The 12,207-nt window shown below is 39.8% G+C and overlaps 1 protein-coding gene across 1 annotated transcript in view; it reads left to right on the plus strand.

Moving 5' to 3' along the window:
- The first annotated feature begins 532 nt into the window (after positions 1-532).
- The window catches only part of LOC121319420 (glyoxylate reductase/hydroxypyruvate reductase-like), a 35,041-nt gene continuing 23,366 nt past the window's right edge, over positions 533-12,207 (plus strand). The window contains exon 1 of the mRNA XM_041256842.1: positions 533-672. Within this exon, the coding sequence (XP_041112776.1) occupies positions 587-672 (86 nt within the window). The 5' untranslated portion in view covers positions 533-586. The remainder of the gene's footprint in view (positions 673-12,207) is intronic.

The raw sequence follows: 12,207 nt of genomic DNA on the forward strand, positions 1-12,207 counted from the left end.
TGCAGTTGGATTTGTAGCAGCGCTGGGGTGTTTACGCTTCACCCTGTGTGGCTTCGAATTTTTTTATTCTTACTGTGACAAAGACAACAGGCTATCCAGAGATTGGATAATGTTTGTTGGGTTAGTATTTCTTGTATACAATTTCTTAGTAACTGAAGACATTGTATTCTGGGAGATGTAGTTCTTTGTGGAAGTTTTACGGGAGGCGAGGGGAGGCAGGAAGCTGTGCAGCAATTTTTACGCATTACATTTAAATTTAGTGTGAATTTCATATTTTTTTAATGCGTAAAAACGGCAGGTCCGCAATTTATCTTGACCGCTGATCACAACTGTTATCTGCCTTTGCAAAAGGTTACCTTCAGAACACAAAGCAACAGACTTCCCTCCTCATGCGAGCCCTACCGCTGGGACATGATGAGTGGGGTACCCCCGACGAGGTACGCTGGATGAGCCTGTGGTCTGCAGCGATACCCTTCTCATCTTGTCTAGATGCCACGTGACGCCTGATGTTTTGCATAGGGCATGCGCATTGTGAGAGTGACCTTTCTCAGTGATCTGCTGAAGTTTTCGTTTTTTGTGTGCTAAAATGAATGCCTCTCAGAAGCTTATGAAGGTGTTCGTAACCAGGAGGATTCCACAGGAAGGAATGAAAGTATTGTCACAGTCTGGAATGTAAGCCTCTATACTTAAAACATTACATTGGTATTAAAATGCTGAAATTGCATACTGTAATAGACATTTCATGTTGCTTTCTGCACGCTAAAGTATGGTATGCCAAAATGAAGAATCGTATAGTTTAATTGTAAACCTTGTGAGTTTCTTTTAAAATGCAAATACACACTTCTGAAAATATGCAGTGTGTGTGTATATATATATATATATATATATATATATATATATATATATATATATATATATATATATATATATATATATATATATATATATATATAATATATATATTATGTATAATCATGGGTATGAACATAAGTCCATGTTTGTCGTATTACTGTTATGTAAGTTGATATAGTATATAATAGTTATATATATGCACCCCAAAAAAGCATGTTCCTTTTGTTGTGATATCGTTACAATATGCACCCAGGTGCTTGTGAGACATATTGGGGGTTCAGATATGGAGGCTGAAGAAAGGCCTGATTGGATGTAAATGTAAAGCATTGTTGTCAACTGACATACAAATGCTTAAGTGCAGAGGTGATTGGATTGGTTTCATGCAACAGTTATGATGGTGACCAAACATGTGCAAGTACTGTTGTGCTTAAAAAAAAAAAAAAAAAAAAAAAAAAGTAGAATGGCGAAAAACAAAAATAGACATGCATTAACAAAATGCCCTGAAAACTGAGCATAAAGAAAACCATTTAAAGGAAGCAATAAGCTCATAATGAAAGTGAAAAGGTTACCGTTTCTTTTTGTGAACCCCAATAACCCTACATTATCTTTCCCCAGTCAAATCGTAGAGTGTCTATAGATAAGCACGGCAATTTACCATAACAAAAAACAGTAATGAAAAATAAAATGTAGCACGTAAAAAGCACAACCAGATATAGTCAACGAAAGACAACACATTATTCAAATTCTTTGTCATATTATATATTTAAGGTAAGGCAAGTTTATTTTTCTGTTAAGTGCTCCCGGCTAGAATGTTCTGCCACCCGGCTGTACAGAATTCCTGGGGAGAATCCTGAACAATGCAATATAAATCTCAAACATTATGTATATTACAACCATATACATGCACACACACAATTTAGTAAGGCTGAAATTCACTAATACATTTAAAATAGTTTTTATACTGTTACAAAACGTACAGTACAACTATTTGAACGTTGCTGTATAAAATGTGGGTGGCGTGGTGGTTAGCGCTGCTGCCTCACAGTGCCACAGTCCTGGGTTCGATTCCGGCCTAGGGGTTTGTCTGTGTGGAGTTTGCATGGTCTCCCCATGTCTGCGTGGGTTTTCTCCGGGTACTCTGGCTTCCTCCCACAGTTGTTCAGGTTGATTGGTCCTTCTAAATTGCCCTGTTTGTGTGTGTGGTTCCCTGTGATGGACTGGCGCCCAGGATGTAGTCCCACCTTGTGCCCTGTGTCTGTCAGGTTAGGCTCCAGCTCACCACAACCCTGTAAAGGATTAAGAGGTTAATGAAAATGGATGGATGGATGTGTAAAATATATTCAGAGACAAATTACAACATTCATGTTCCTTCCTATATAGTATAATTTGAAAGTGTCATTCCATATAAAATCAATAAAAAAATGGCAATTTTCCAGGTGAAAAACTTTTGCACATGTCATTGTCTTGAATGACCTCCCATTCATGATACAGTTCATCGAAGCTTGACCTGATTTGGACACCCACCCTACCTACCTTCGCATGGTCACAACTTCCTCCAGAATTGACAAAGAAGGCAGGTGTCGGTGTACTTTTAAAACCATCAAACAGGACTATCTATTCTTTATAAAAAATTGAAAAACTGAAATCAAGATAAAGTTGTGTTAAGCTGTGACCTTTGACCTCACCCTGGATTTTTTGTCCGTTTGATAGATTGTAGCCTAGACCCTTCTCTATGATCCCTGCAAGTTTCATTTTGTGCCTGCCATTGGTTGAGGCACAGCACAGAGTTGAATGCAATGTCAGGTGAAGCGATTACACACCTAATACAATTAAAAAAAAAAAAAAATGCAATCAAATGTACGCTGATGTTAGCTGCAGTGAACTGGTGTAGCTGTAAGAGCTTATTATTATTATTATTATTATTATTATTATTATTATTATTAATAACAATAATAATAATTTCTTAGCAGATGCCCTTATCCAGGGTGAATTACAATTGTTATAATTATATCACATTATTTGATCAGGAGTCCAGAGCCCTAACCACTACTCCACATTGCTGCCCCAGTTAATATATTAATGAATTAACCAAGGTGCCCTATTTACACAATTGTATAAAGTAGGGATGCACCGAATCCAAGTTTTTGTGATACGGACGGATACCCACTCCATCTCAAAAGATTTGGCCGAATACCGAATCTACAAAAACTGTCGAGGAAACTGTTGAACGAAAAACAGACTGGCAGCTACTAACAAGGGACGCGCACAATCTATAGTTTTGAGCCTTTTAGTTAACAGTATTTTTATGACCAACTGGAACCTCTGGGCGTGCAGTCATATTCCCGGTACCTCGAGTTAAAAATCTCATAATGCTTTCTTTTTAAACTCTCAACACAGTTGTATCAAGTCTGCAAGTTCTTGCATGCGCTAAAGAGAGACAGTCCGCTGCCACGTTTGTAGCCTACTGTAAATTACTTTACGATTTCAGATCGAGTGCCTTTAAGTAAGATGAACTGGCTGCAAGTCCATTGTAGCGTGCATGGGGGAAGGCAGCAGCAGGGCTGGTAGGTGACGTAATACGCAAATAACTTGATTTGAAAAACGTCATGAACGATACAAGCAACTTCTTAAACTACTTGGTTTGATTAAATGAGTCATACACAACAAAATATGAAAGCTGATTAATTTCAACAAACAACAACGACAACTTTTTAATGAAGAAAAATATTGTAGTCTACGTCAATCGGAACATTAGCCTGCTGTATTATATTTGACCAAAACAATAAAAAAATAACGATCTGGTTCTCTTTTCAATTAATATAATGTAATTAATAGAGAATAAAAACTACTAAGATAACAACTACCTAGCCTAAGTTTAATTAATCGTTTTTGTAATCTACCAGCGGCGTCTGTTGTGTACACATCGCTGATACATAGTGCAGACCGTGGGTCAAACAAAGTTCTGTGAATGCCTTTTAATTTGTTTGTTTTTTAAACCATTTAAACAGGCTTTAAATAGAATGTATTGCTTGTCCTGCGGTTGCCTTTAATTATTTTTTCTGCACATACTACTGCTTTGTATATGATGTAGACTACGTGAATGTAAACATCTAACACTAGTACGTGCAATACTCTTTCAAATAAACGTGTTATGATTTTGAATGTGAGGTTCTTTGAGACTATTATTGTCATTGCTTGGGCCTCAGCATCACTTTCTTAACAAATTAATCAATGCCGAATGGAAACATCCTTGAATAAGATTTCCGTTTGAAACTTACACAGTTTACTGCTAGCCTTCTCCCCCCACAACAGAAACATCAAAAATACAGAACCGTTTACACTTTACCTGTGTACCACATATCAAATAGCCTACGAAACAGTAACAGTAACTTATATATATCATATAATATATATTATATATATATTATTATATATATATATAAACATAAGCTGGCTAGGAATTGGGAGGAATTTATGGTTTAAGTATTCGAACACCGAACCCTCCTTATTTTGGCTTCGGACTTAAAAATGTAGGGATCAATTCGTTGTACGTCCCACTGTCAATTTGCCAACAAATGAAGGTGAACCTGGAAAATTAATAAAACAATTGTGGTGTTAACCATGTCCCCACCAGTCGATATACAAACCATGTTTGGGGTCCAATGTTATCAGCGCATGTTTGGTGTTTTAAGTTATGCTTCTCCAAGAGCTGTAATTACCACTGTTCAAATCCAATGAATCACTGAGCCTGGAAAAGAATGTATTTGTAGAAGTGGTGGAATTGTAGATACACCAACCACTCGATATATTGCGGGTGTCGGGGTCCAGTATAAATCCGCTATATAACGAGTGCCGCGATATAGCGAGAGACCCATAGAAAAACAAACAGGCTAACAAATAAATACTGTACAACCACTCCCTATGCAACCCGCTTTTTCTCATTTTTTGTATAAAAAGCAGCACACCATTTTAATTTGTATTGCAGAGGGTAATTGCTTCTCATCAACTTCAGTATCCAACTAATTTCACGGGTTTTCCTCTCCTTTCTCAAATGCACAAACCCGCTGCATTGAAAGAATCCATTACCAACAACAACAAAGGAGGCATGTTGCTAGGGAGCTGATGTCACTGCCTTATTGTGCAATACGTGTGTATATGATAACTGTACGAAATAAAACGAACATTAATTCTAAGTGTCTGTGTATTTTGCAGCTAAGACATACATAAGAACGTAAGAAAGTTTACAAACGAGAGGAGGCCATTCGGCCCATCTTGCTCGTTTGGTTGTTAGTAGCTTATTGATCCCAGAATCTCATCAAGCAGCTTGTTGAAGGATCCCAGGGTGTCAGCTTCAACAACATTACTGGGGAGTTGATTCCAGACCCTCACGATTTCTCTGTGTAAAAAAGTGCCTCCTATTTTCTGTTCTGAATGCCCCTTTGTCTAATCTCCATTTGTGACCCCTGGTCCTTGTTTCTTTTTTCAGGCTGAAAAAGTCCCTTGTCAACACTGTCAAGACAAAAGTCGACACTGTCAATACCTTTTAGAATTTTGAATGCCTGAATTAGGTCGCCACGTAGTCGTCTTTGTTCAACACTGAACAGATTCAATTCTTTTAGCCTGTCTGCATATGACATGCCTTTTAAGCCCGGAATAATTCTGGTCGCTCTTCTTTGCACTCTTTCTAGAGCAGCAATATCTTTTTTATAGCGAGGTGACCAGAACTGCACACAATATTCAAGATGAGGTCTTACTAGTGCATTGTACAGTTTTAACATTACTTTCCTTGATTTAAATTCAACACTTTTCACAATGTATCCGAGCATCTTGTTAGCCTTTTTTATAGCTTCCCCACATTGTCTAGATGAAGACATTTCTGAGTCAACAAAAACTCCTAGGTCTTTTTCATAGATTCCTTCTCCAATTTCAGTATCTCCCATATGATATTTATAATGTACATTTTTATTTCCTGCGTGCAGTACCTTACACTTTTCTCTATTAAATGTCATTTGCCATGTGTCTGCCCAGTTCTGAATCTTGTCTAGATCATTTTGAATGACCTTTGCTGCTGCAACAGTGTTTGCCACTCCTCCTACTTTTGTGTCGTCTGCAAATTTAACAAGTTTGCTTACTATACCAGAATCTAAATCATTAATGTAGATTAGGAATAGCAGAGGACCTAATACTGATCCCTGTGGTACACCGCTGGTTACCACACTCCATTCTGAGGTTTTTCCTCTAATCAGTACTTTCTGTTTTCTACATGTTAACCACTCCCTAATCCATGTACATGTGTTTCCTTGAATCCCAACTGCGTTCAGTTTGAGAATTAATCTTTTGTGCGGGACTTTGTCAAAAGCTTTCTGGAAATCTAAATAAACCATGTCATATGCTTTGCAATTATCCATTATCGATGTTGCATCCTCAAAAAAATCAAGCAAGTTAGTTAGGCACGATCTCCCTTTCCTAAAACCATGTTGACTGTCTCCCAGTACCCTGTTACCATATAGGTAATTTTCCATTTTGGCTCTTATTATAGTTTCCATAAGTTTGCATATAATAGAAGTCAGGCTTACTGGTCTGTAGTTACCTGGTTCAGTTTTGTTTCCCTTTTTGTGGATCGGTATTACGTTTGCAATTTTCCAGTCTGTCGGTACCACCCCTGTGTCAAGAGACTGCTGCATGATCTTGGTTAGCGGTTTGTAAATTACTTCTTTCATTTCTTTGAGTACTACTGGGAGGATCTCATCCGGCCCAGGGGATTTGTTTATTTTAAGAGCTCCTAGTCCCTTTAACACTTCTGCCTCAGTTATGCTAAAGTTATTTAAAACTGGATAGGAACTGGATGACATGTGGGGCATGTTGTCAGTATCTTCCTTTGTAAAAACTTGTGAAAAGTAATCATTTAACATATTTGCTATTTTTTTTTCTTCCTCTACGATTTTGCCATTTGTATCTCTTAAACATTTAATCTCCTCTTTGAATGTTCTCTTGCTGTTGTAATATTGGAAAAACATTTTGGAATTGGTTTTAGCTCCCTTAGCAATGTTCATTTCTATTTCTCTCTTGGCCTTTCTAACTTCCTTTTTGACTTGCGTTTGCAGTTCTGTGTACTCTTTCTGTGTACTTTCTTTTTGGTCCTTTTTTAATGCTCTGTAAAGTGCCTTTTTTCGCTGAATATTTTTTTTAATTGATCTATTAAACCATTTTGGCAATTTAGTTTTACATTTAGATTTGTCTACTTTAGGGATATAATTGTTTTGCGCCTCTAGTACTACGTTTTTGAAGAACAACCATCCTTCTTCTGTGGGTGTTTTCTCTATTTTACTCCAATCTACTTCTGTTAGTCTCTGTTTCATACCTTCATAGTTTGCTTTTCTAAAATTGTAAACCTTAGCTTTAGTCTTTACTTTTGAGGATTTAAAAAACACTTCAAATGAGACCATGTTGTGGTCTGAGTTTGCCAGTGGTTCTCTGACCTCTGTTTTAGTTATTCTATCTTCGTTATTTGAAAAGACTAAATCAAGGCATGCCTCCCCTCTAGTTGGTGCCTTCACAAATTGTGTTAGGAAGCAGTCATTTGTCATTTCCACCATTTCTATTTCATCCTTCGCGCTACCCACCGGGTTTTCCCATTTTATTTGGGGGAAGTTGAAATCCCCCATTAGTATGGCTTCTCCTTTGCTACACACATTTCTAATGTCATTGTATAACAGATTATTTTGCTCACCGTCTGAATCTGGCGGTCTATAGCATGCTCCTATTATTATGCCTTTTGAATTTTTGTCTGTTATTCTGACCCATATTGATTCGGTTTTATTTTCTTTGTCCAGGTTTAACACCTGGGCTTCAAGACTGTTTCTTATGTATAGCGCTACCCCTCCTCCTCTTCTGTCCTGCCTGTCTTTCCTATACAGTGTATACCCACAAATATTATATTCGTCCCCATCACTCTCAGATAACCACGTTTCTGTAACACCTATCACATCATAGTTACCTGTTAGTGCAGTAGCTTCAAGTTCTAGAATTTTGTTTCTGATACTTCTAGCATTTAGATAAATACATTTAATGGTTGTCTTACCTGAGTTGTTGTTCTTGTTTTGATGCGGTCTCCCTTCTGTTTTTTTGTTGATTTCTCCCCCCTTCCTTTCTAGTTTAAATGCTTCCGAACCTGCTCGAGGATCTTTTCTCCAAGTAGACTAGTTCCCTTGTTATTTAAATGCAGTCCATCCCGTCTATACAGATAGTCCTCGTTGTAGAAAGTGGTCCAATGATCAAGATAGGTGAAGCCTTCCCGTGTGCACCACGTCTTCAGCCATTGGTTTTGATTAATTATTTCCAGCTGTCCATATGGTCCTTTGCAAGGTGCGGGTAGTATACCAGAAAATACCACAGTTTTGGTTTTCTCTTTTAATTTCCTTCCTAGCTCTCTGAATTTGTTTTGCAGGGATTTTGGTCTGTCTCTTCCAATGTTGTTTGTACCGATGTGGACGACTACTACCGGGTCGTCTCCTGTTCGTTCTAGGAGCCTGTCCACGTTCTCAGTGATGTGCTTGACCGAGGCTCCCGGAAGGCAGCACACTGTTGTAGTAAGGGGGTCCAAACTGCGAATTGAACTTGCTGTGTTTCTCAATATGGAGTCCCCAACAATCATGACCTCCCTTCTTTTTACTGTCTTGTCACCACTGTCAATAGGGTCCTGGATGTTGTTCCTTTCATTCTCTTGTTGTTGGTTCTGCTCATCAAAATTCTGAAGTGACTCAAATCTGTTGGTTGTTTTGATTTCTGGTGGTTGTGTTTGACGAAGTTTCTTTTTTTCCCTGCTTCTGCCTACCTGAACCCAGCTGTTCTGACCTTCTATCTCCCTGGTGGCTTTCAGTCTGTTAGGGGTGATGCAGACTTCCATGAATTGTGGGTGTGCCAGTTCCTCAAGATCCTGTTGCTGTCTCACTTCTTCCAGCTCCATTTCTAGCATGCTTACTAGTTTATGCAAATCCTGGATCGCGCGGCACTTTACGCACACTTGGTTTAGCTCCGCTGGGTTTTCTCGGATTTCCCACATCAAGCAGGTATCACAGATTACTGGCTTGAAAACCATGTTGAGGTTTTTTTTTTTTTTTTTTTTAAGTTTAGTTTCTTCTGCAGCCGTCAACCTGCTTTCAAACTGCTTCGAAACTGCTCTGTACTTTTCCACGCTGTACTTCTCCCACTCGCTGTCGCTTCCACTCGCTGTCGCTGGGAAGGCTGCCTCGTTTAACTGCGTTGTTCTGCTGTGCTGTCGGCTCCTCCCCTCGCCCGTGTCTCAAAACGGCGCTGAATTTGAATCAGCTGCTCCGAGTTTCAGCTTGTTTGTTATCACAAAAACACACGCGGCTGCTGCTGTGTTTCCCCAATGTCCTCTGTTTTCTGATTAAAGCAATTAAAGATGCAATTTCTCCTTTCTGCTTCGAAACTGCTCTGTACTTTTCCACGCTGTACTTCTCCCACTCGCTGTCGCTTCCACTCGCTGTCGCTGGGAAGACTGCCTCGTTTAACTGCGTTGTTCTCTGGTCCTTATATGGTCCTTTGCAAGGTGCGGGTAGTATACCAGAAAATGCCACAGTTTTGGTTTTCTCTTTTAATTTCCTTCCTAGCTCTCTGAATTTGTTTTGCAGGGATTTTGGTCTGTCTCTTCCAATATTGTTTGTACCAATGTGGACGACTACTACTGGGTCATCTGCTGTTCGTTCTAGGAGCCTGTCCACGTTCTCAGTGATGTGCTTGACCGAGGCTCCCAGAAGGCAGCACACTGTTGTAGTAAGGGGGTCCAAACTGCGAATTGAACTTGCTGTTTTTCTCAATATGGAGTCCGCAACAGTCATGACCTCCCTTCTTTTTGCTGTCTGGTCACCACTGTCAATAGGGTCCTGGATGTTGTTCCTTTCATTCTCTTGTTGTTGGTTCTGCTCATCAAAATTCTGAAGTGACTCAAATTTGTTGGTTGTTTTGATTTCTGGTGGTTGTGTTTGACAAAGTTTCTTTTTTTCCCTGCTTCTGCCTACCTGAACCCAGCTGTTCTGACCTTCTATCTCCCTGGTGGCTTTCAGTCTGTTAGGGGTGATGCAGACTTCCATGAATTGTGGGTGTGCCAGTTCCTCAAGATCCTGTTGCTGTCGTACTTCTTCCAGCTCCATTTCTAGCATACTTACTAGTTTATGCAAGTCCTGGATCGCGTTTCACTTTACGCACACTTGGTTTAGCTCCGCTGGGTTTTCTCGGATTTCCCACATCAAGCAGGTGTCACAGATTACTGGCTTGAAGACCATGTTGAGGGGTTTGTTTTTTTTTTGAAGTTTAGTTTCTTCTGCAGCTGTCAACCTGCTTTCAAACTGCTTCTAAACTGCTCTGTACTTTTCCACACCTGTACTTCTCCCACTCGCTATCGCTTCCACTCGCTGTCGCTGGGAAGACTGCCTCGTTTAACTGCGTTGTTCTGCTGTGCTGTTGGCTCCTCCCCTCGACCGTGTCTCAGAACGGCACTGAATTTGAATTGGCTGCTCCGAGTTTCAGCTTGTTTGTTATCAGAAAAACACACACGGCTGTTTGACTTTGAGCTGCTGCTGTGTTTCCCCAATGTCCTCTGTTTTCTGATTAAAGCAATTAAAGATGCAATTTCACCTTACTGCTTCTATACTGCTCTGTACTTTTCCACGCCTGTACTTCTCCTACTCGCTGCCCCTTCCATACGCTGTCGCTGGGAAGACTGCCTCATTTAACTGCCAACGCAGTTAGACTGTAAAAATGGGGAGCCAACTTCAGGACTGCGATATATCCGAATCCGCAGTATAACGAGGGGCGACATTGTTAGGGGTGGGTGTATTTCATTTTCTGCGTGCAACACAATTTACCACTTGCCTATGCATAAATTGCCCTTTTCCTTTGTAGCCACTTGGTCAAGTTTGTCTCCGTGTCTCTCAGGGTGTATGTCCTTCCTGTTGCAGTTGCTGGCTCCACTGATGTCAGCATATTCCCCATGTCTGCAGTAAACTGATCTGGATGGTGTGGGAAACAGAATGATCGTGCTGGTCAATTCGGGTGCAGGAAGTTAATTTCAGTCTCCTATTTCTTCTGATCAGCAGACACCACCAGCCCGAGCCACCAGTGACTGTCATACTGAACAGTAACATCCTTTCACTCTGAAAAATTGCAGTGAACAAGATGTTTTTGTTGGTGCTCCCTCCTTCCTGACTCTTTATTGTAAACGGAAACAAAATCTTTCTTTCCGACCATGAGTCAACTGACACCTTCCCTCTTGTAGAACAATTTTACCATTTGAGCAATCTCCTGTTTTAGCGTTCTCCCCCCCAATTTCTGGATTTGGATTCGATAGGCATCCCTTCTCATCCTGTAAAGCCTTGGCTGTCGTGGACATGTGGTAGGTAGCACCAAACTCAGCAGCAGTCCTCTGTATAGACCAAGACATTGGGACAGCTGTCAAAATATGAACTTGCTAACTTTGACTGATATTTGAATTACATTTTTTCCTTCAGCTGGCCCTCATTTCTTGATATGCCTGAGCCTGCTCCGTGAGTCTTCTACTTGTATTTGTGGGGAAACCCTTCTTAGCTTTCTCTTTATTGCTTCTCCGACCTTCTTTACCTTCTGAGCTGCATATACCTTTAGTGACAATTTCCTTGTCTTTAGTGGAGATTCTTGTATCGCCTCCAAGGCCTTGTTTATTTGTGAAATTACATGTTCCTTTTCAGCTTCTAAAATGTTGTTGCTTTTCAGGTTGTTTTGAATAGCTTGAGGTCTGGATTCTGTGGAACTAGATTCCTTGGTAACTTTGTGTTGAAGATGATGTTTGGTTTTGTCAGTAGGATGATGAGCTAGCAACTTCATACAAGAGTAACACAACTTCTGGCCATACACAAAGTTTAGCTTCTGGTGGTCTTTGATCTGCGTCTTTGTTAAGGTGCAACCTTTAGTGCAGCGCACTCCACGATGCTTTGCAAATGGGTCACAGCATGCTTGGATGTCTTTAATGCCAAGAAAGTCATTGGAAGTACTTGACATTTATGCAACAAATTGTCTTCAATATCAAATAGACTGCAAAACTGCAAGTAGTTTAGCTACAAACATTTAATGTCCCAGGTTTAAGGACACACTGTAGTTGGGTTTTCTTGTTTTTCACTTTATAAAGGGCACATTTCAGTACTGATCTGTATTAAATTCACCTGTGCTACACTTGTCACATGTGTTAATAGGCCAAATTGGATAATTAACATGAATCTGTTACAGCTGCACCAGTTCACTGCAGCTTCAATTTAACAGGTTAGTACTCTAGATTACAATTATATCAACCAACGGCAGCCA

This window comes from Polyodon spathula, chromosome 1, assembly GCF_017654505.1.
Source record: "Polyodon spathula isolate WHYD16114869_AA chromosome 1, ASM1765450v1, whole genome shotgun sequence".
Taxonomy (NCBI): Eukaryota; Metazoa; Chordata; class Actinopteri; order Acipenseriformes; family Polyodontidae; genus Polyodon; species Polyodon spathula.